The sequence below is a fragment of the Octopus bimaculoides genome, chromosome 2, assembly GCF_046866305.1.
Source record: "Octopus bimaculoides isolate indiv1 chromosome 2, ASM4686630v1, whole genome shotgun sequence".
NCBI classification, from domain to species: Eukaryota; Metazoa; Mollusca; class Cephalopoda; order Octopoda; family Octopodidae; genus Octopus; species Octopus bimaculoides.
Genome location: NC_142929.1, coordinates 123579468 through 123605735, shown reverse-complemented (window position 1 = coordinate 123605735; position 26268 = coordinate 123579468). Strand labels below are relative to the sequence as shown.

The 26268-nt window shown below is 35.0% G+C and overlaps 1 protein-coding gene and 1 non-coding gene across 2 annotated transcripts in view; one reads left to right on the top strand and one right to left on the bottom strand.

The window, feature by feature from the left end:
* LOC106877910 (uncharacterized) overlaps positions 1-26268 on the top strand; it is a 101406-nt gene that overhangs the window by 35394 nt on the left and 39744 nt on the right. The window contains exons 2-3 of the mRNA XM_014926961.3: positions 6358-6541; positions 21621-21687. Of these exons, the coding sequence (XP_014782447.1) occupies positions 6358-6541; positions 21621-21687 (251 nt within the window). The remainder of the gene's footprint in view (positions 1-6357; positions 6542-21620; positions 21688-26268) is intronic.
* On the bottom strand, positions 13174-13310 carry LOC128247144 (U4 spliceosomal RNA). Its single transcript, XR_008263558.1, has one exon. It is a non-coding gene; the product is annotated as a U4 spliceosomal RNA (small nuclear RNA).

Here is a 26268-nt window from a genome sequence, read left to right as displayed (position 1 = left end):
GTTACAGATAAGAGGCAGTATGCCTGTGGGTCAGGGGTTGGGATGTGTCTGTGAGTGACTTAGTGCCAATCAGGTTAGCATGTCAATTATATTCGTGGGGTGCTGTGTGTGTGTATAATATATATATTCTGTTAGAGCTGAAAAACTTCACAAACTGTTAATCGGTTTCTCAAAGCTGTTCATCAGATAGTTGTGATAGTACAGACTTGTGAAGAAATATTTTTATAAATCGTAAATATATATAAGCATTTATATATGTGTATGTGTGGTATATGTGTGTGTATATATATATATATATATATATATATATATATATACACATACGCACACTCACACAAAAACATTTTTATATATGAGAACAAGTGTATCTCTCTCTCTCTCTCTCTCTCTCTCTCTCTATATATATATATATATATATATATATATATATATATATATATATATGTATATGTATATCTGTATGTATGTGTGTATGTCTCTTCTATTTTTAATTATTACAAATCTTCCACTGAGGAGAGGCTGGTTTCCAACAAAGATACAAGGCTCCATCTTTGGGATATAGATAACACAGACAAACTGTATGTGTGTATGTACGTATGTACGTACGTACGTACGTATGTATGTATGTATGTATGTATGTATGTATTACTTCTTTCAGTCATTAGAGTGCAGCCATGAAGGGTTTAGTTGAACAAGTTGAAGTCAGTTCTTATTTTCTTAAAATCTAATACTTATTTTATCAGTCACTTTTGCTGAACTGCTAAGTTATGGCAACATAAACAAACCAATACCAGTTGTCAAGTGGTGGAGAAGAAATACACGCATACACACACGTACATATATGTATGTATGTGTGTGTGTATACACACACACACATATATCCTTTAAGTTCATTTATTGGAAACATTTATGAATATGTATATAAAAACTGCTATTTTATTATGCCGGCTACAGCCAAAAGGACGCCAGCTGGCAATAGCAGTTCTTTGGCATTGCACTGAGTAGTGCCAATATAATGTAGGATAAATATAGTAATAATAATAATAATCCATGGATGGAATTTATAAATATTTTAATGCATTGCTACACGCATTTCCACAAATCACATATTTCTCACACTCATAGTCCCAGGATACAGACTATGATTGTAAGAAATATGTACTTGCTTAGCAAGGATGTACTTGCATAGCAAGTGACCTGATCTAAGATCGTGTGCTGAGACGAAAACAATTGCAGCGTGGAAGGTGTTTATAAGCCATTTGAGAAACACACAAAAACCATTAGATTCACTTCAACATTTAAATTTAATTTGCCAAAATATTTTCGTCGCTTTGAGACTGCGACCTGTTCACTGACAAAATTCTGTGCTATATATACATATGTATATATGACAGGTTTCCACACAGATGAGGCTATAGTAGAAGATACTTGCCCAAGGTACCACACTGTGAGACTGAATCTAAAATCATGTGATTGCAAAGAGAGCTTAATCCCTCACCCTTGCCTGAGAGTATGAATTTGTGTGTGTGTGTGTGTGTGTGTACGCGCACACACAACAAAATAGTTCTCTATACTGTTAAATTTACTGATATCTCAAGTTTGTTGGAAGTTGAACCTATCTTTCAAACATAGCTATCATGATACTGTATCCTGTGTCTCCTTCCCACTCAACAAGTATTTGAGACATTTAATTTCAAATATCTCACAATGAATGTCTCACACAAGAACATGAGAGAGAGGAAGAGTGGAGAGAGAGAGAGATTAAGAAAGATTCTGTCTGTTAGGAACATTGGAAGTATGAGAGCTGGGTGAATGATAGGTTATAAGGAGCTTGACTATTAACCTTAAAGTTCAAATTCTTCTGGTATCATATTATTGTTGTTAGCAGTTAGTTCCAGGTCAGCTCTGATTGGGCAGGCATACCATCAAAGGCATTCCAACCATGAACATCCTTTCTTTTTTATATATCAAGGATTAGATTATCCAATGTGCTTCTTTTATTTTTATCCCTTATCTTTTATCTTTTTCTTGTCTCAGTCATTTAACTGTGGCCATGCGGGAGCATAACCTTAAGAATTTTAGTTGAAGAAATCGACCCTAATACTATTTTTTTAAAGCCTAGTACTTATTTTATCAGTCTCTTTTACCAAACCACTAAGTTATGGGGATATAAACACACCAACCCTGGTTGTCAAGCAGTGGTGGGGGACAAACCTAGACACACACACACACATGTAATGATGTTATCTAAGGTGTCTCTTCTTTTGTTACTTTGGTATGAGGGAGATATCAGCTGCTATTTCTAGTTCTAGCACAGCATTTCTTTTACCACTTTTGTCCCTTGCTCCCCTTCAATTTTCTAAAAATGTGTACACCCTATCATGTATGGACAAACTTAGTATATAAGTGGTCTAGTGGTTAGGATTCTATGCTGTCACCATGGCAACTGGGGTTATAATACTCGTATCTGTTTATTGTTATTGTTTAATCTTTGGTCACTCCTATAATTATAAACATTCTGACTGTGACAAACTTTTTTCTTTTTTTTGTTGTTTTTGTATATGAGAGATTACATTGCCCATCGTATTCTTCTTATTTAAGACTGTGGTGTGATTTGAGGGAAATTTGGTTGCTATTTCTAGTAGGCCAAGGAGTGACTGAATAGAGGCTCATTAGTTAGAACTACTGGTGTCCACTTTATTCATAAAATATCTCAGTATAATTTGATCTCAAATCCATAAAGAGTAATTCATGTAGTACATTTATCCTGAATATAATTTTGATTCTAAAATAGAAAATAATCTATTTTACTATTGTTGTCATTATGGTCATTGCTATAGCCATTGTTTTCATCATCATTGTTGAGCTGTGGCTATGTCATTTATTTCAGTTTAACAAATCAAATGTCAAGAGAACAGGCTTAATATATTGAATTTCTGATAATTCACAGATTCAAAATATTAGAGTGGTCCAGCTGAGAGAATTTGAAGTCTGAATCAATCATTTTCTCATGACTCTTCTATTTAACAATAGTCAAGTTAATGTAAACATATATTTAATACAATGAGCATTTTAAGTTATACTGCATCCAGCCTTGGTTTGGGAGTTCTAGGGTTTTTGAGGAATGTGGAATCACCTCTTAGTCACTGTTGTTCCAGGTCTGTTCTGACACAGAGTAGTAGCACCTGTCAGGGTCACAAATATGGGTCAAATAGCATATTAGGGCTTGCCTACATATGCATATGACTGGGTCAGGCGAACTCTGCAGAAGAACTCTTCATGGTTTGACAGCAATGCATTGTGGAGGGCAGCAATCATCTTAACCTGGTCTTTCCACTGGATTGAAGATGGTCACAACAAGAGTGAGATTAATGGTGCACAACTCTTTTTCACCTTTAAACAAAGTTACCACACAAGTCATCAGTCATCCAAAGGATAACTAGATGGTCCTTGTCACCCCAATGGACAAAAATGAAAATGAGCATTAAGTTCAATAGGACCACCATTAGTCAGAACTGACCATATATCTGCACATAGGTGTGCCAGCTTGGGCTTGGAATTTTTCAGGAAGATTAGCAGTTGCCCATGCATGTAAGTCTTCTCTTTCTTTGACACCAATGTTTATCTAAGGAAAAGGCTACTTACTCAGGCCTATACTGCTTGGAACCAGTGTCGATACAGGAATTGCTCTTTCTGTCAGAAGACCTAAAGCTGGAACAGATACTGTAAGGCATCTAACTCTATCCACTGCCCTGGTTTGGCATTTATTTATTGATCCCTAAAGTATGAATTGCAGAGTTGATCTTGGCAGCATTTAAATTCAAAATGCTGAGGATTTGAACAAATAGCAAGAGGTATTCTATCCAACACTCATATTCTGTTAATTCATTGCCTTGCTTCATTAAGTAGCTAATTAGAAATAATCATGCAATGAGAAGAGACAGTATTTGATTAAACATATATTAGCCAATTACTAATATTGACTAATTAAATCAGTAAGTATGAGAGACAACTCTGTGTATATTTCAATCATATTAAACCTCCTCAGCAAAACATGGATTTCCTAGTACTTACTAAAATACTGATGAGAGAATAACTAAATAAATATTGTACTCTGGTTGATTTGGAAAAGTACTATACTTTTAAGAATAAATTACTCAGAATTACCATCACTATCTGCACAAAAAATAACAGTTGAGTTCATAATAACATATTGAGTCTAGTGAGCTAATGAAAAATAATTATACTGTGAAAAAAAGGCAATATTAGTCAATGATTGATAATGGTTTTATTATTTTGGTAACTAGGGGAGATAACTATGGATGTTTTTCTCATATTACAACCTTATTAGAAAAGCATAAATTTTACTATATATGACAAAGTAGCTACAAGAGAATCACAAATTAAATCTACCATACCACACTAGTTGGCTTGGTCTTGACTAATAATTCATAACTGAGTCATCATGCCACTCCCTTTGCTTTGATGATTCAAATTCTTGGCTGAAATAAATTATTGGAGAATGAACCAGATTTGTCATACAGATAGATCAAAAATAGAATTTAAATCAATGCAATGATTAACTTTATAACATGCATTATATACAGTGTGAACTGTTGAAATATTATATAGTTTAGCTGAACTCTTTAACCATGAACGTTTCAAGTATTTTGCTTAAGAGGTGAATTGTAACCCTGAGATATCTGCTGATGATAAAATTACTTTGATGTTTTAGTCATCACCAAGAGAAAGAGCTTGCAACATCTTCAGATAGCTCCTGCAGTTTCTACTTGAACAAAGCAACTGTAATGTTTATTTCACCTCAAACTGTTTTGAACTTTTGTTTTTGTTTTTGCTTTATTTTTTATTTTTAGTGTTGTAGTTGAGATTTAACTTTTATTTATTCTGGCAGGTGAAGATATCAGAGTTCTAGTTGTTGGTAGTTGCTCTGACTGAGCAGATCTTTGATCAAAGGTGTTTCGGATATGACAAACATCTCTTCTATTTTCTACAGACAGTGTATATTTAAGATTTCAATAACCAGTGTGTCTATTCTTTTAAGAAAGTAGAGACATGATTCTAAATCTTTTTGACTTAGTGATGCTCTGGAAATCAAGTGTTATGGTAAATGTTGCATGAAAAATCCAAACAAAAATCGTTTTAAAGTTTAAAATTTATTTTAAATATTTAGTAAATTATTGCTTGTCTATCTTGATTCTATTATTTATATGTATAAAAAGGTGGCAAACTGGCAGAATCGTTAGCACGCCAGGTGAAATGCTTAGTAATATTTCGTCCGTCTTTACGTTCTGAGTTCAAATTCTGTTGAGGTTGACTTTGCCTTTCATCCTTTCGGGGTCAATAAATTAAGTACCAATGAAAGACTGGAGTTGGTATAATCAACTACTCCCCCTCCCGCAAAATTTCAGGCCTTGTGCCTTTAGTAGAAAGGATTATTTATATGTATAAAGGCAGTGAGCTGGCAGAATCTTTTGCACACTGGGCAAAACTCTTAGTAGTATTTCATCTGTTTTTACTTTCTGAGATCAACATCTGCTGAGGTTGAGTTTGCTTTCCATCCTTCTGAGGTTGTTAAAATAAATACCAGTTGGACACTGGAGGTCAATGTAATCTACTATCCTCCATCCCAAAATTTCAGTAGAAAGGATTATTTAAATATAGTATCCTATAGTAGAAATGGTGCCGGTGGCACGTAAAAGCACCCACTACACTCTCGGAGCGGTTGGCGTTAGGAAGGGCATCCAGCTGTAGAAACTCTGCCAGATCAGATTGGAGCCTGGTGCAGCCTTCTGGCTTGCCAGTCCTCAGTCAAATCGTCCAACTCATGCTAGCATGGAAAGCGGATGTTAAACGATGATGATGATGATGATGACAGATAAGGAAATAATTTATTCTCAAACGCAGAATAATGCTGACAGAACAGCAGGAACAAGATAAAATATCCATATTTTGCAGAAAAATTTGTCAGCTTCTAGCCATGAGACTCGAACTCACATCCCTATGATATTTAAATGTATGTATGAGCGTGGTAAGCTGACAGAATCGTTAGAGAAACAGACAAAATGTTTAGCTCTATTTCTTCCAATTCTTTACATTCAGAGTTCAAATTTTGTCAAGGTTGACTTTGCTTTTCATCCTTTCAGGGTCAATAAAGTAAGTATCAGTTGAGCACTAGGGTCAACGTGACCACCTACCCCCTCCCCTAAAGTTACTGACCTTCTACCAAAATTTTAAACTGTTATTTATAGCTATGTGTAACAAAATTATGAATGATACGTTTTTCAAGCATTCCTGTTTTCTAAAGTCTCGAATTATATTTTGTTTGGTCACTTATAGAAAACCCTCTTTGCTGACCGAAGCCATCCAAGTAAGAAGAAAGATCGTCCAAACAATCAAGCTAACGTCATTGCTCTTCATAGCAATGGTGTGAATACAGATGAACGTCGACGTCCAAATGTTAATGTAGACTGCCATGAAGCAGGCACTGGTTACACACCTCTAATACTTGCTGTTCTCAATCGTAAGTAGATATACAAATTATGATTTTTATATTGTTGTCATAATTTAATTGTTCCAGAGTTTCTTGCTATCAATTGATAGACACAGGCATGGTTTCGTGATTAAGAAGTTTGCTTTGCAACCACATGGGTTTGAGGTTCAATCCCACTGTGGAATACCTTGGGCAAGTGTCTTTTACCATAGCTCTAGGCCAATGCTTTGTAAGTAAATTTGATAGATGCTGTGTGGAAGCCTGTCATGTGTGTGTGTGTGTGTGTGTTTCTTTGTTCCTCCCTCCACCACTTAACAATTAGTGTTGGTTTGTTTATGTCCTTGTAACTTCACAGTTTAGCAATGCAAACCAATAAAATAAGTATCAGACATAAAATATAAGTACTGGGGTCAATTTGTTTCACTAAATCGCTTTAAAGTGGTACCCCTGCATGGCTGCAGTCCAATGAGTGAAACAAGTAAAAGATAAAAGATATTTCATGATCATATTTCTCATAGAAAAACATTTTCTATGTGTTTCAATTAATTTCAAAAATAATTGAAGATTTTAAGGGGTTTAGTAAAATAGTTAATTTTCCTATCTATTGGTTGCTGTTGTTGTTGTTGCTTAGATCCAGGTCATCTTCATTAGCAAGTCCTACAATCAAAGACTTTCCAGCCTTGACCCTCCTACCTTTTTGTATTTTTATCACAAGTAATATTGTCCAGTGCATACTTAAGATGGTAAAGCTTAGTTTGAGGGTGGCTGCTATTTCAAGCAGTTTAATCAGCCAGATAGAGGATTCTTTATTTCATTGATGTATCAATATGGTGTTTGTAAGATAACTTAATATAAGATTCATTCTTAATATCATGATAGAAGGTCTTAATTTAAATATATAAAATTTAACACAAGTTGTTCCATATCATAGGACTAGGTGGTCTCAGGTATTAAAATGGTTAATCTTTACATAAATGGCAAAAGTCAATCACTCTGATACTGAACCCCAGTTTCTCTAACAGAGGAGAGACAAATCTTCTGTTGAACAAAAAGTTACATGGACTTTCTCAAAAATACTTCCAGCCCAGTCCTTATATGGCTGTGGTTAAGTAGTTTACCAGTTTGATCCAACTGCATGGAACTTTGGGTGAGTGCTTTCAGAGAGACCGTTCCTGTTCTTGAATGGAAGATTTTATTTGTTGTCTGGTTTAACACAACCATCTGGTTTGTGGGTGCTTTTAGTAGAGCTCAGGAGTTTAATTTGTTGTAAGAATTTCAGCCATGTCTCCCATTTGCAGGTAGCTTTCTTCCTTCCATCTACCAGATTCGGATGCCCAGACATGGATCATGAACTCTACATTTCCATCTCAGACTAAGCCATTAGAAGAAAAGAAATACAAAAAAAAAGAAAACTAAGGTAGTACAAAATAACATATTGTCCCATAACACAACACCAGAATAGATTTGAACCGATAGTCCATGTAGTGAAATTCAAATTTCTTATCTAGTTAGGTATTTTGTTTTTTCTAAGTATATGAGGGAGATAAAAAGATAAGGAAAAAATTAAGAGCAACCCATACATCCAACTCAACAAATATATACTTTTGAGTGATTTAGTACCTCTTTGTACATACCAACATGCAGTATTTTGTTCTTGAACTTTGCACATATAAACTTGGAGCTTAAAACTAGCCAATCAAACATTGAAGGCCAACCAATAGATCCAGTTCATTAAATATACTATGCTCTAGTCTGGCCTGGTACTTCACTGCACACTCTGATATGACATATTTTGTTCCTGAACCTTACTTAAATAGATTTATACAACATCATTAGATAATCAGAAATTTGAAAACAACTTACAAGTTATACAGACTCCAGAGAGCTGTTGAATACCTTTATATATTACATGTATCATACTGAGGGCACATTGCATTCAGATTGTGATTCTTGTATTAACAGCAGCAGAAGCTTGAAAGTGAATTTGACTAATGTAGAATAGCAGAGATTATTACTTGGTATTTGTAATAGCAATCTAGTAACCCAGTATAGTACTTGTGCCTAGGCAATTGATGTTTTAACTATTCTGACATACACATATTGTTTGTCTTCTGTAATGCAAGTGATAAGGATTTTCAAAATGTTTCTCCTCTAAGTCCCTTGCTAGCTATGTTGTTGTTGGTGGCGGTGGTGGTGGTAGTGGTGGCGGTGGTGGCATAGGCAGTTTTGATAGTGATAGATAAATTATTTTGTTGTGATAACCTGGAGAACTTATGACATTTATTATTTGCATAATGCAATGTAGTGTGATGACATAATCATTATAAACTGATTACCAAAAGTCATTGGATGAAAAGAGTGCCACAGAAGATTTTGTCTCCATAAAGAGTATATGGACTAAGTTACGTTAGCAGAGAATACTCCTTTCCAAGTTATGTTCACTGAAGGAATGAACTTATCATTGATAGCTAACAAAACACTTACTAATTTTACAATGCAATTGCTGCATACAGCAATGATTTGCATCACACTGTAGAAGCTCTAAGCAATGACTCTGCTGGCTAGAAATTGCAGCTGAATTTCTCTCAAATCACAAAGCAGTTCTATAAATGCAAAAAGTCAGGATGGTCACAGACAGATTGTTTTTGATCATTTTGATCAAAAGTCTGTTTAATCAGGGGGTTTTGTTAAACCCCCTGTGACAGCTGGATGGACCAAACCATTGGGAGTTAAGTATCTTGGCCATAGACACAGTGCAGTGTCTGTGACAGGATAACATAGGACCCACCAACCGTTCAGTTAGTAATCTGACACTATTGATTCGACCATCTTTACTTTGTTGTATAGAGTAATGTAGAAGTTAAGAAGTATAAAGCTGTGTAGTGTAGTGTTTGGCATGGTTCCAAATATTTTTCATTTTCATATTGCTGTTTATGCTTCAAGCCTGTAATATATTCAAATATTATTTCTATATAAACTGTTTGGTTTCTTACTTGCTTATGGCACTGAATGAAGGTAGAAACATTGCCAGACTGCTGCTAATGTGCCAAAGTGTTTGTGTGACGTGAAACAGGCTGCAAAATCTCGTTTATGTGTATGATGTACACACACACACACACACACACACACACACACACACACACACACACACAGGTATATGTATATATATGAATATATGTAATATACATATATGTAGTCTTTCACTTGGCTTTTCTTTTTTAATCTTTTTGTAGACATTAATTAAGAATGGTTGTGGTTTATCTGCAGCTTCGCATGGTTGTCTAACATGTAGAGAATATTAATTTAGGGCAGCGTTTCTTAAACTTTTGCCTGTATTCTCCAATCCACTTTAACCAGTTCAATAATCCCATTTTTCTTGTCTTATAATAAAAAGGTCTTGTATGCAAATACATAGTTTATTCCTTAACATTAACAAACAGCCTTTTATCAGTTTAACATTAGCATCCTTAAACTCAACATTAACAAGAATAAATCTAGCCAAAACAGTATGAATTATGACAAAGATTATTTTTTTAACTCTTAAAGCAATTTTCTCATGGTTAAAAAATTTGCTTCTCAACCACATGGTTTTTGGGTTCAATTTCACTGTGTGGCACCTTGATTGAGTATATTGTACTATAGCTACAGGGCAACCAAAGCTTTGTGAGTGGATTTGCTAGATGGAAATTGAAAGAATCCCATTGTATATATATATATATATATATATATATATATATATATATATATATATGTATATATAAATGGAACAAAAACGGAATAGAGGGCATTAAAACGTTCGGACAGATAGACAACAAAAAGAAGGACAGGCAAAAAAAGCCGGGTCATTCTTGGCTTTCTTTCATCAGTCAAGTACCAGAAGTCATGACCATTTTAGACAGTTACACTTGAGATGGTTCGATCTGGTTGTCTCCCTAAAAGTCTAAGCTAAGAGCATTAGGCCCCTTTGTAAGAAAGCTAGTGAATGTGTTTGGCAACAAAGACAAAAAAACAATATATATATATATATATATAATTGAAAGGATTTGGAGTCAACTAGAAGAAGTAGAGTTGGACATTTATTTTCAATCACTACAATTGTTTCCATGTAACGTAGTTCTTCAGATATGCAGGTACTTGATTATGCAACTGTTTCCCTGCATTATGAGATCTAGTTGTGTTTCCTCAGACAATATGTAAATATTGTCTCCATAAGTTCAAATTCTCGGTTTCAAGGCCATCCTCTGTCTGTCATGGCCTGGAGTTCGTAGTGGCCAGTTTGCCAATGGACTTTCTGCCACAACACATCCTTTGATAAACTCAGTGGCTGCTACTAACTCCAGGCCATGACAGACAGTGGGGATGCCCTTGAAACTGAGAATTTGAACTTACGGAGACAATATTTACATATCACTTGAGGAAACACAACTAGATCTTATAATGCAGGGAAACAGTTGCATAATCAAGTACTTACAAGCCTGGAGAACTACGTTGCATGGAAATAATTGTAATTATTGAAAATAAATGTCCAACTCTACTCCTTCTTGTTGACTCCAAATTCTTTCAATTATCTATTCACACATGACAGAAGCCCAAATGCAAATGTGGAAGTATGTATAATACTACTACCAGATAGCACTAGGTGAAATCTGAAGGTGGACGAGCTTTATACTGTACTTTACTATGTTCTTAACAGACTATGCCATAACTATATATGTATATATAAGCACCCATGCTGGCGCCACATAAAAAGCAACTGGTACACTGGGAAGTGATTGGTGTTAGAAAGGACATCCAGCTGTACAAACCATGCCAAAATAGACAACTGGAATCTGGGCAGCTACCCAGTTACCCAGTTCTTGTCAAACCATCCAATCCATGCCAACATGGAAAGCAGACATTGAATGATGATGATGTGTGTTATTATCTCCTTGCCTTGACATTCTGTGATAGTTGTAAGTGAGTGTCACCATCATACAAGCAATGCCTTTCTTTTCCAGTCTGCCCTGAAAACATGTCTGGTCATGGGGAAATAGTACCTTATTTGAAAATAAGTAAGGGTTGGTGATAGAAGGGACATCTAGCTGTTGAAAATCTGCCTCAACAAATTCCCTCCAGCCCATGCAAACATAGAAAAAGGGGATGTTAAAACGGTGATGAGGAAATGCCAAATTTTCCCCTGGAATCCTGAAATTGTTTTCTCTTGGTTAAGAATTGTAGATTTAGAGTTTGACGTACTTTCTAACAAAAACACAGAGAGCTACAAATAAGATTAGTGGTTATTGATGAGGCTGAGATCTTATTAATAAATCATTGATGTGTTTTCTGTGTCTTTATTAAGTTGAATGCTCATAAAGTGATTGAGTGAGTAATGGGGGAAGGGAAGAGATTTATAAGTGAGAGAAAGAGATAGGGAAGTAGAAAGAGAATGAGGAAGGGAAGGAGTGAGTGATGTAAGGAGATAAGAAGAAGTGAGTGAAGTAAGGAGCTAATGGGTGTGGATTAAAAGAGAGAAATTCGAGATGCTGCTGTCGGGTAGTAACAGGTCATCTACCACTTGGTTTGTTAAATAAACATTGAAGTCTTGACATTATTTTTTTGCTTTTAAGGAGTAAGTAAAGGAAATAGATATATTTTTTTAAATTTTGTTTTGTTGAATCCATCAAGTCAAGAGATTGTTCTTTTTGTTGTTTAGTCCCACCCACCTCTATCAACCCTACTCCAAGTAGACCAATGATCAAATACATTCCACCTATGAACACTCTTGTTTACACACCAAGTAAATCTAGGGATACATTAACTAATATGTAATCCTTTTTTAAAGAAGATAGATTCGATTTGTGAGAGATTTGACTGCTATTTCTAGCTGGCTTAATGACCACTCTGAAGCTCTTTCATTGGTTTGTGAGATTAAGAGGCTGAGTGGCTAAATGGGAAGTTTGATATCTTATTGGCTAAGAGAATATGACTTAATTTAACAGTCACTATTTTAACTGTTTTCAAAAGAAAACAGAGATAAATAATGGTTATATAGAAGCCATGTGAAGGCCTTTCATGTTGTGTTAATATTGTGTTGTGTTACTATTTGCTATTATAACTTGGTGGATAGTCTGAGCTTGGCAGTTTTGGAAGGTATCCAGACTAGAAGGACAACTTCAAGCCAAGGGAGATGTGCTGTAACAGCTACTCTGATTCATAGGGCTCACACTTGCAGATAGCCATCTCCATCCCAATAATGGTGAGTGAGGATATGGCCCAGGGGCCAAACACACCAGAGGTCTCCTATGCCCCTGGCTTGACCATAAAACTATCAGAGAGTGACCAATATAGTTTGCTTTTCTTAGCCTAATGAGCAGTGGATCCTAGACTGGTAGCTGAACACACCAAGTTGCTGCTGGAGAAGGTGTCACAGCATGCTACATCCCAGTAGATGGGGGTCCTACCACCACAGAATGGGAAAATCATCATGCTGTCAGGTTTTTTACTGTCCCTTCAGTCTAGCCTTGCTGGCTCAAACTGGGAACAGAAGCCTGTGGCATCTAGGCCATGGTTTATGATTTCGTTAAGAGCAACATGGAGCAGAAGGCAGCCAGCACTATAATCCCTCACTAGCTGTAAGTGCCTGCAAACAGTATCAATCCTGGCATTAACTCAGATAAGGAAATACCTCAGGTGGGTCATGACTCTGTTCATCTCCAAGAGAGCTCGAAATGGAAACAAATAGATAAGAAGAGTTTTTAACCAGCAACAACCACACCTCGAATAACCCTCATCGGCTGTGGTACTGCTTCTGCATGTATCTGAAGTCCCAGAACTTCCTTTTGAGGATGAAAACATTCATTCATTCATTCAATGTTACACCCAGTAATTAGTAAGCTATGTTTTATAGAGTTAAGCTGTTGTACATCAGAAGACAAATGTTCTACTATAGCCTCAAATTGAGCAAAGCTGTAGTGAAATTTTGCAGACAGAAACTGTACAGAAACCCATATGTACACACACACACACACACACACACACACGTGTGTGTGTGTGTGTGTGTTGACAAAAGTATCTTGTGATATTTTATGTAAGTTGCTTACATGTAAATTGCTTCCCTTTAGATCTTCTTGACTTTGCATTTCATCTACCTCTGAATTAGATCAAATAAGTTCCAAGGTATCAGTCTATATAATAGGCAGTGGACTGGCAGAATCATTAAAGCCTGTGGTATGTAGTTAAGATCCTTTGTATTCCAAATTCAGATCCTGCTAAGGCCAAATTTGCCTTTCATTCCTTCTTTCTCAATGAAGTGAAGTACCAATCAAGTATAAGGCCTTTAATATTCCTATAAAGCATCCTAGATGAGGCTAGAAATATGATAGACAACCAAGAATAAGGCATATTTTCAGTTTAGTGACTGAATCCAGTAAAAATAAATAAGACTTGCAGAGATTAGTTCCATAGGATAATGAGTAATGAGTAGCAAATTTACAGCAATATTTTCATTTTCAGGCATGGCTATTTATGTTTGTTTACATTACTAATGCACTTAGGAATGGAATGTTATAACTTCCATTTCTTCCTTCCCTTAAATTAGTAATCACCTATTAACAGATATAGTAAGTTATTGAAAGACAAGGTGATTCTATCATATTTGCATGGGTTATTGCCAATGATGTAATTCCTGGTGTTATGTATTAGATGTTGTATGAAGTCTTGTGTTTTAAACATATCAGAAGTTTTAAGGTATATATAACAAGTACATATATGTACTTGCTTCAGCACTACATACATTAAAATTGGAATGATACAGAGAGGCATTCCATATTTTTTAAAGGCACAGGCATGGTTATGTGGTAAGCTTGCTTCCCAACCACATGGTTGTGGGTTCAGTCCCGCTGCATGGCAGTATATATTATTAAAGTGGTGCTCCAGTATGACTGCAGTCAAATGACTGAAACAAGTAAAAGAGTGCGTATGTGTGTGTGTGTGTATCTATGTGTGTATCTTTGTGTCTGTGTTTGTCCCCCACCCCTGCTTGACAACCAGTGTTGGTGTATTTACATCCCCATAACTTAGTGATTCAGCGAAAACAAAAAACTGATAAAATAAGTACCAGGCTTATGAAAATAAGTCCTGGGGTCAATTTGTTTGACTAAAACCCTTCAATGGCAGTGCCCCAGCATGGTCACAGTCAAATTACTGAAGCAAGGAAAAGAAGAAGATAAAAGATAACAATATACAGATGTATGGCATTGTTTAAAATGATAAAAACTTGAATCACATTCATGTATTTTTTATGATTTTATTTTCATCATTTTGTTTTCTGGGTGTAAATCCTTATCTTTGTTCAGTATCTTTTTTTTTTTTTTTTGCTCTCAAACATCAGTAATGAAAATACTTATATGATACTGAGGTTTGTTACAAAACAAACCTTTAAATTGACTAAGTTTGGGACACTAGTTATCTTATGACTACTTGCAACATTTTATGGTCTGTTTATTGACCCTTTTGAAAACAACCTGCTTGAGATAATCCCTGGTTCTATGATACTAACTTCCTATTCTAAACCAATCTAAATTATAACTTTGTGTCAAAACTTCTTGTTAATCTATGTTCCAAAAGTCAATTTAATAATGAAAAAGTAACTTAACTAAATTATTTATTTTATGAAATTACTCAAAGCAGAGAATGTATTTCAACAGAAATAAGGTAATGAAAACAGTTAAAAGGTTTAAGTGTTTCACTTTATGTATCACTATAGGCAACTGGACTAATATATGTGTATTTGCTAAATTTATTCATTTATTAAGCTTCCATATGTTATTTGGCTTTATTTTAATTAGTGAATATCTCTATTAATTTTTTTTTAATAAGACATTCTATTGCATTAGAGCCAAATATTTTGATTAAGTGAAGCATAATTCAAAAATAGAAAAAATAAAAAAACACATTCCCCCCTGGCCCAGACAGATGAAATATTTAATAATTCAAAAAAGATTTTAGTAAGAGAAATAAATTGATATAACACTTTCTGTTAATATAACCGCAAAATGACATAATCCTGCTTTTTCAGTAAAAACTACTGGTAATAGTAATTTCTTTGTGAATAAAGGTATTGTCACTAAACTACATATGTCCTGTTGGCCTATGAAGAACCCCTGTTAGTCTATCACACAAAGACTCTTTCTTTAGACAATTCTTGTTTGCCATGCCATGCCATGCAAATTTCTTAAAGCCTCTCTATCCTAGTGTAGGTCATAGTAATATAAACACATTTTCTTTGGGATATTTTTTCTCTGGGTATTTTAAAGTTAGCTCTCATTTCAGCTGTTGTGTGTGTGTGTACCCTATATTTTCTATGCAGGATATTTGCTGCCCCTTTCTTCTTGTGCGTGTAGTTCATATAGACTCACAACTGTAGCATCAACTGCCTGTTGAGTTCTCATGCACTCTCCATGATTACATATTTCACTAAGATGAATTCAAATTGAATTTTCAGTATTCATAAGCATCTATCTGCTCTATCTCTCTCACTATTTGTGTGTGTGTGTGTGTGTGAACAAATGAATATATATGTATATATATATATATATATATATAATATAAGAAGGAAAATGCACACAGTTTACATAGTTTTAATATATTTCGTTTTTATATATATATTTTATAAGTGAAAGAGTATTGTGTTTGTCGACTGGTTTCACTTTCATTAATCATGACATTGAAATTATTGTAATAACGTATTTTCTTAGGAAGATTCAATCACAAACTTCTCCACACACAACATGGTCTAAAATCTTAAGAAAATATGAAATTACAATAATTTCAATGTCATGATTAGTGAAAGCGAAACCAGTCAACAAACTCAATACTATTTCACTTATAAAATATATATATCGTCATCATCATCATCATCGTTTAACATCCGTTTTCCATGCTGGCATGGGTTGGACGGTTTGACTGAGGTCTGGAGAGCCAGCAGCTATATGTATAGATATATATATATATGTGTGTATAGTCTGAATTTTATAGTGTTAATTATCCATCACAGCTGGTCTTACCAATCATTTTCGTGTGAAGTTATATAATGGAGTGTTAGGCAACAAACCAGTTATATGGTATACACTCATCAGAGATAGCCATTATATAACTTCATGCAAAACTGATTGGTAAGACCAGCTGTGATGGATAATTAACACTATAAAATTCAGACAATATACCCACTCTACTTACAGTTATACAAGTGCATCTTCTCCCTGATTTATGCTCTCTAAGACGATTCAAGCATTATATGTATTAAGTCATATGTAAACAAACATAAGTCTGTTTTTGAAGCATCAAAATGTATTGTAGAACAAGTAGAAAGATATATTTTTCAACACGTAAATGAAGATAGAACAGCATATATAGGATAAGATCCTTTTAGAGCAGAAAAGTTTGTCGGCAACCAGCCATGAGATGGCTGGTTGCCGACAAACTTTTCTGCTCTAAAAGGATTTTATCCTATATATGCTGTTCTATCAGCATTTACGTGTTGAAAAATATATCTACTTGTTATATATATATATATATCAAAATTGTGTAAAATATGTGCATTTTCCTTCATTTATTTTATATGCATATTTTTGGCATTACAACTCATCACGTGGGGATAATCGAAATTCTCCTCCTCCTTTTTTTGTTATATACATATACATATATATATATATATATATATATATATATATCATTATCATCATTCAATGTGCATGTTCCATACTGGCATTGATTGGCTAATCTGACAAGATCTGACTAGAATGAGGACTGCATTGGTCTCCAGAGTCTGCTTTGGCAAGGTTCCTATGGCTGGATGCTTTTCCTGATGCCAAACACTTTGCAGAGTGTACTGGATGATTTTCCCATGGCACTAGCACTAGTAGAGTCAACAAATAACTCACAAGCGTAGGAGTGGCTGTATGGTAAATAGCTTGCTTACCAACCATATGGTTCCAGGTTCAGTCCCACTGTGTGGCACCTTGGGCAAGTGTCTTCTACTATAGCTTCAGGCCAACCAAAGCCTTGTGAGTGGATTTGGTAGATGGAAACTGAAAGAAGCCCGTCATATATATGTATATGTATGTGTGTGTATATGTTTGTGTGTCTGTGTTTGTCCTCCCAACATCACTTGACAACCGATGCTGGTGTGTTTACGTCCCTGTAACTTAGCGGTTCGGCAAAAGAGACCGATAGAATAAGTACTAGGCTTACAAAGAATAAGTCCTTGGGTTGATTTGCACGACTAAAGGCAGTGCTCCAGCATGGCCACAGTCAAATGACTGAAACAAGTAAAAGAGTAAAACAAAATCCTTTCACAGAATAGGAATGTAGTGTTGAGGGAGATGGCTTAGTGTCTGGTGTAGAGAAGCTAAAGTAGGAAGAGAGGCTGGAACACTGGAACAGATGTCTTGCTGTAGATGGGACACATAGGTACCACAGCAGAAAATGGAGAAAGGATGGTGGAGATAAGCTATCAGGCCTTACAGTCTTGGATTTAGTCTTACTGCATAGAACCTTGGACAAGTGTCTTCTACTATAGCCCCAAGCTGACCAAAGCTTTGTGAGTGGATTCAGATGGAAAATGAAAAAAGCTTGTCATATATATTTGTGTGTGTGTGTGTGTGTGTGCATGTGTGTACCTTTGTTCTGACATCATGTTGTAAACGAGCATCACCATCATATAAGTGATGTTGTTCATTTCCAGTTTTCCATGGGAAAACATGTCTGGCCATGGGAAATATTACCATCCCTGGAAACATATAAAGGTTGGCAACAGGAAGGGTGTCCTGCCAACCCAACAAATTCAACTTGACTCATGCAAGCACTGAAAAGTGGACATTAAATGATGATGATGATGATGATGATGAAAAGGAGGAGGTTACAATAACTTTTCCTTTTTTAAAAATTGAATGGGTGGTTTGAGTAAAATTCGGCTACTATTTCTTCCACCTTGAGCGACCAAATAGAGGCTGCCTCATTGACTTAATTAGAGTAGGGTGGTGTGATGTAAGTTAAGCTAGTGTAGTTTAGGTCACAAGTTCTAGCAACACTCGTGTTTACTTTGTTGCCATCTTAGGTGTGTACTCCATTCATCTAACAGTACTGGGCAGTAGGAGGGAATGCTGCCAGTAGTTGTTTGTACTCAGTACTTCCTTATCATAAACTGGAACACACACTGCGTATAAGCTTTGATATTAAACTCAATTCATATATTATTCAACACCTAAACATTATGTTTATTACCTATTTCACTGAAGATCAGCTAAATGTGTGTGTGTTTGTGTGTTTTGTTGTTATTGCTGCTTAACTCTGATCAAAACCTATGATAAAAGCCACTCCATCTTTTACCATCCCAACTTCATTAATCCAACATAATATATTTAGGATTGCTTTATCAACTGGGTTATTTTTTTAAGTTGATATATTATTCTATACGCATTCACACAAATTCGGAATATATATATATATATATATATATATATATATATATATATATATATATATATATATAAATTCAATAATAGGATGAATTCTTTTACAAGAATTTATCAAGTAGCTAGCGTGAAAAAAACCTTATAAAGGGAAAAAAAATCCATCATTTAATCCCCAAATATATATTTATTTATATAAGGGCATTACTATACAATAATGCCTCTCGCACTATGAGGGACTCTAAGGTCAGACTACTATAAAAAACACATTTTTACCGAACACGAGTCTGACCTTAGAGTCCCTCATAGCGTGAGGCATCGTTGTATAGTAATGCCCTTATATAAATATATATATATATATATATATATATATATATATATATATATATATATATATTATTGGTGGTATATGACTGTCTTTATGTTTGTAGACACTAGAACCTGTCCTGCTGGTATTTAGAACAAACAAATGTGCTGCATTTATATTTTATATTTTTTATTTCATTGTCATATTTTTGAAATAGGTAGATTTCCTTCTATATCTAATTGTATCTGTGTTTCTGTTACTACTTACTTACTCCTTTAGCATTTAAACCAGTCATATCCAACCCAAATATTCAATCTCTTTTGTCCAAACCAGCCAAATCTGGCCTATTACACCTACTTTGCAATGTCATTCTGAAAATAAACATTCACATCATCAAAATCTCAAAACTACAAACTAATGCATGCTTAATTCAAAACAATTTGTATAAATAAGCTTTATAATTGGCAGAATAATCTGAATTCCAAAGGGTTAAACCCTTTGCTCCATATGAAGTATAGGCCATCAACTTTTCTTCACTGTTTTTGACTGGGTTTTCATTTGTACTTCTCTCCATTTGGATCCTTGCTTTTTTAGTTTTGGTTCACCAATTTCTGGGTCACCCTCTCTTTTGCCTTCCTTATGGTTTCCAGATCAAGGCCTGGTGTGTGGTGCAGGATGTTGGTTTTCTTTTGGATTTTTTCTGCAACTGCATCACATTCTTTTCCTGAGGGAAGGCTTTCTTTCTCCAGATTTTGTTGGTTACAAATTGTCATTGATGCTTCTGTAACTTGACTCTTTTTCAAGGTAGGCTTGTTTGCCCTACACAAACCCATTTTCATCTCTAGAAAGAGGTGGTCCATATTAGTTTGGCCTCTATCCTTTGGCTGGTCCAGAATGAAAAACCCTGTCGGGAGCTTGTGTTCTGCTGAAGCAGTTCTCTGGGTCATTGAGGTACACTAGCTATCACACCACAATAAGGACTGGACTTTGTAGTGGATGTGTGTCTGTATGGTTGAATGGTTGAGAACTTCTCTTCACAACCATAAGGCCCAGGATTCAATTTCACTGCACAACATCCTGGTTAAATGTTATTTTCTACAGCCTTGGTTCAATATACCTTGATTCTGTTTAAGAATTACATAAAAGGTACATGTGTCTGCAAAATGCTCAGTTACACACTCATTCAATGAGCAGGGAATTTGGTTGATCAAATAACTGAATGAGTTTTGCAGGTATGTAATGTTTTGCATTTTAATGGCTTAGCGGAGGAATAGCAGTGCCAAGACCCTTTTCAAGGCCTCTGAAACAGATAGAGGGAAAGGACAAGGTCATCTTCAAGCAGAAAACATGATCTGGATGCTTACAACAGAGTAAACTTTGCTAAAGATACCTATGGGCCAGGAAGTATGGGTAGTGGTAGTGGCAGTGGTGGAGGTAAAGGTGGTGGTGCTAGTGTTAAACTATGTAATGGATTAATCTTCTTCTAACAGGCTTCCACATAGCCTCTGTTGACCAAGCTTCACTCACAAGGCTTTTGTTCACCCAGGGTCATGGTATAAGCCCAAGGTGCTGAACAATAGGATAGAACCCAAAACCATGCAGTTGAAAAGTAATTGTTTTAACTCTACAGCCATGCATGAATATTTGTATGTACATATAGGTGCAACATAAATGCATGTTGATGTTTGTAAGTTGTAACATAAAAGATATGATCATTCATGCTCTCAAATTAATCTTGCATTAATCCAAGTTTTACAAGAATATAAAATCACTTCTCCATTATCATCATTGTCGTCATCATCGTCATCATCATCATCATTATCAATAGTCATTTAATGTCCAGCTTCCATGCTAGCATAGATTAGACAGTTTGACAGGGCCTGAGAAGTTGAAGGAAAGAAGCGAATTATCTGTCAATGTCCACTTTGGTATGGGTTCTATGGCTGGACACCCTTCCTAATGCCTACTATTTTACAGAATGTGCTTGATGCTTCTTCATGGCAGCAGAACTAGTGAAGATTGCTTCATAAGTTGCTAGACTAAGGGCCTAAAGTGGCTCCTATTAATGAGGGTGAACAGAAGAGAGAGTAGGTGATGATTCTAGGTGGAGGAATGTGGGATGGTAAGCAAGAAAAGAGGATGGGGAGTTTTGTAGGGAACTGGAAGAAGGAAGGTATCAGTGACAAGGTTGAGAAAAAGGTTTGGACAGAGTTGAACATAAATAACTATTTAAACCAAAGCACATACAATACAAATAATAAAAGACAGAGACATATTGATCCAAAAAATTCTCAAATCAAATTAAATAAAACAAAAACAAAATAAAAATCTATTATTTTTCCTATAATTTCAGAATTAAAAGAAATCAGCCAGTTGTTACTTGCTTCTTTTGCTGATCCCAATGAACAGGATTTTAAAGGGTAAGTAATGATTTATGTATACAAGAAACTCTTTAATGAATTGAAAGTGGTGCCTCAGTAGGGGCTTGACCACAATGCCTCAAATATTACAGGATTTAAACTTAGGTATGGCTGTGTGTTAAGACGTTTGCTTCCCAACCACATGGTTTTGGGTTCAGTCTCACAGTGTGACATCTTGGGTTGGTGTCTTCTACTATAGCCCTGAGCTGACCAATACCTTGTGAGTGGATTTGGTAGATGGAAACTGAAAGAAGCACATCATGTGCGTGTGTGTGTGTGTGTGTGTGTGTGTCATGTTGTGTTTGTTTCCTACCACTGCTTAACAAATTGTGTTGGTTTATTTATGTCCATGTAACTTGATGGGTTGGCAAAAGTGATAAATAGAATAAGTACTTTGAAAAAGAATAAATACGGAAGTCCTGGAGGTGATTTGTTCAACTAAAACCCTTCAAGGCTGTATCCCAGCATGGCTGCAGTCCAGTGATTAAAACAAGTAAAACATAAAAGATAATTTTTTACTTATAAAGCCATTACATTGCTTTTTTAAATGATTAACCAGAAGATGGCCAGTGTCCAACCTTTGTGACCCTACCTAGTTGGTGAGAATGATGCAGTTGATGCTCAGTATAAACAGATCAACATTTGCAAGAAAAGTATGAGAAGAGAGAGGATTCTAGAGATTTATAGTCCTAAGGAGAAAATACTAGACAAAGTAATTTACACAAACTTTGTGCAGTTAGACACAGTGCAGTGACTGGAACAAGTGAGACATAGGCAAGTGGGCCAAGTCAGAAGAGTAGAGAATGTAAAAAGGGGAAAAGCATACATTTTTGGCCCAGTTTTTAGAGAATAAATCATTGACAATCAGTCAAATACATCCAGCCTAGGATGTCTCTGTCTGCAGTTGGAACACTACTGCATACATACAAGCAAGTACTCCACTATGGGTCTTACTGAATGTTTCTACACAGACGTACACATATCATCATCATCATCATCATTTTAACATTCACTTGTCCATGCTTGCATGAGTCAGATGGAATTTATTGAAGCAGATTTTGTACAACCAGATGGCCTTCCTCTCACCAACCCTCACCTTGAAATAGGTGATGTAATACCTGACCATGGTCAGATGTGTTTTTTATGTCTGACCATGGAAGACTGGAAACAGACAACATTGCCAGTATCATAGTGATGCATGCTAATGGCCATCAAGAGTACATACATACATTCATGTAAAAAGTGAGGCAATAATGGGGTAGCGATTTATGTAAAAACAACAAAATAATGGGTTCATTAGGTTAAGTTTTATTTGTAAAATACAGTTGCTTTGAATTTACTTCAGAAGGAGGTCTATGTTTGTGGTGGTTAGTTAGGGTAGGGGCACTAGGAAAGTGGCCCAGGTGTCAAGGTGAGGCAGCAACCTGAAAAAGTTTGGAAACCACTGCATTATGATAATCACAACTATGACAATGAAAGCAAGAATAATGACAGTGATTATTCTAGTTATGTTGGTGAGAATGATTAGAACTATGATAAGCAGACACATATTGTTTATTTAAGACAACAACCTTGATTTCTATTTAGACTCTAACAACAACAAAAGCACATTACACACCTTATTTGGTGAATATAAAAATGTTGTTACTATTAAGAAAAATATTTTTAACAGAATATTTATATTCATGTCTTCAAAAATGTTATTTTATTGATCAGTAGATTTAGATCATATTTTTCCCTCACCTTTGTTTTTGTTTTTTGTTTTCTATTTTACCAATCTTTGAAAGGTTAAAAACCTGCATAAGCAGTTTCAAGTGTCATTGTGTATTTCTGAGTGCATATGTTTGTGTGTATGCATGCATGCACATGCTTGTGTGTGTGTGTGAGAGAGAGAGAGAGAGAGAGAGAGAGAGAGAGAGAGAGAGAGAGCAGGGAAGAATAAATGACTAAGTGTAGATGTATATTTTAAACAAGTATATGACTTCAAAATATAATATAGTTGGAAAACAGGCCAATTACAACTATCTGAACTGGACAGAGAGAAGATTATAAAGAAGAAAAGGAATACAAACAACAATTTGAAATTAAACATATTGATTTCATCTCAAATCCTTCATCTTGAAACTGTGAAAGTCTGATAAAAGTAATTTTGTGTTGCAATTTTCTTAAAATATTCCACTTAGTCTCAATATAGCAGGAATTTCTGGAATAGAAAATTCCTATTATTTCTAATCTTAAAGTTATTGATTTCTTACAAATTTCTTGTTCATTGCTCTGAGCAAAGTAAATTAGTTATGATTAGTAAAAAGCAATTTATATTTCTTTTTTTTTCCTCTCCAAATTTGTTCTTCTGAAAATGGCAGCAACTCATTTTATTTGAAATTAAAATCAAAGAAAGAATGAGAAACAAATACCATTGTTAAAATTTGGTAAAAGTGTGTTATTCTACACAGAGAAAATATTTTGAGATAATATCTTTACCTATGTGTTTTCTATCTAAACAATAATATTTCTCAATTTCTAAGGTGCAAGACTAAGACAATCATGTTAGCAATATTACTTTCATCCAATTGTTGCTTCTATTTTTGTTGTTGTTATAATAGATGGTGGGGTGGCAGAAAGTAGTGGAATCACAGAAATGGTAGAGTACTGGACTCAATGCCTTGTTGTATGTTGTTCCTCTGTTTTCTGATTTAAATTAGAATACCTTTTTAGGTTTTTTCCTTGTTTTGTTTTGTTTTTTTTTCATTGTTTTTGTTTGTATTTTTTACTAGATCCAGTTAAATGATTATTATATGACTTAATTTTACTGTATCTGTCTCTGCAATTATTCACAATGTACTTCCACATTGTACCTAGTTCTTTTAAGTTATCAGACCATTTAATATTTACTAAATTATACAGTGACTGTTCCTATTATGATCTGTAGCACCACAAGATACCTAATCCTTCTTTCAAGTTATTATGCCACTCAGATTTTATTCATCGAAAGGTCAATATATCAATCAAGTCATTTTGTCTGGCAGTATAAATATAAACCATACTTCTCTGAAGAGGTCTAATAAGATCAAAACATATCTTGAGTTGTCACCATACAGTCAAGATCAGACTCACAGACTCCTACATTTGTTTTTTAATTAATTTAAATTAATTAAACTTTCAAGGTTATTTCCACTGTTGTTTATTTCTTTTACTTTTAAACAGAGTTGTTACTTGTTAGGTTCCTGATTCTTCTTTCTTGTCATCAATGTAATGTTAATTAAAATTTCTTGGTTCACTACATTAAATTTGTTAACATGATGAATGAGCTGAATATGGATTGTGAGAAGTTTATAGATAACTATATGTAGCAAGCTAAGCACTGCTAGCTCACATGTCTTCTGAGCAAATTTACCATGTTTCATTGTATCTATGGTGCCAAATGTTTTAACCCATTAGATATCAGTCCACCTGAGACTGCCCCTTGTTCTATGATATAAACTTCCTGTCTAAAGTGGTCTAAATTAAAACCTTCAATCAAAATTTCATGTTACTCTGTTCCAAACAAAGTTATTTTACTAACTTCCTAAATATTTTCAAAATTAATTGAAACAAAGTCAGTATATTCCAGCAGAAATACGGTAACAAAATGGTTAAGAAAAATTTACTTTCAATAGACAGGAGTCATATTCAAGAGAGGACTCACCTTATGCCTTTATTCATTTTGTGGTTGCTTGAAGTTGGTTGTGGTGGTAGTGAGTTGTGCATAGGTATGAGATTTTGCTTGTATTAGATTAATTCTCATCCAATGAACATCAAAAAATTACAGGTAAATAAGTGATCTTTTCAGTTGATGGAGTTGTCAGGTATTAGAGATATTATTCATTATATGATAGAAATAGATGGTAGACTTAATCTATCACTCATTTTAACACCACCACTTGTGGCTCTCGAGGGTGCTTTTAGTGGAGTCTGCTCTGTTGTGACCATTCAGGCCAGATTTTCTGTCTGAAGATAAATTCCTCACTTCTTACCATCAATCTTTGGATGCTGCCCTTCCTCTTCTGAATCATCATCATCATCATCATCATATCCAATTTTCCATACTTGCATGGGTCAGACAGAATTTGTTGAGGGAAATTTCCTACAGAAAGATGCTCTTCCTTTTGCCAACCCTTACTTGTTTCCAAGCAAGGTAATATTTCCCCATGAGCAGACATGTTTTCGTAGAAGACCAGAAACAAATGATACCACTTTTATGACAGTTACACTTGTTTACAACTATCTCATGATATCAAGATGAAGAGGGACAAACACCATACAGACACACAGACATACACACACACACATATATATATATATGGCCTTCTCTCAATTTCTGTCTATCAAATCTACTCACAAAAATTTGGTTGACCTGGTACAATAGTAGAAGACACTTGCACAAGATGCCACATTGTGGGACTGAACTCAAGATAACATGATTGGGAAGCAAGCTTTTTAACCACACAACCATGCTTACACCATACCTGACTTACTTTTGTGGAAAAAAAAAAGATGAGAAGGTTACAATAGAGTTGCTTAGTAATATATAAACACAATGTA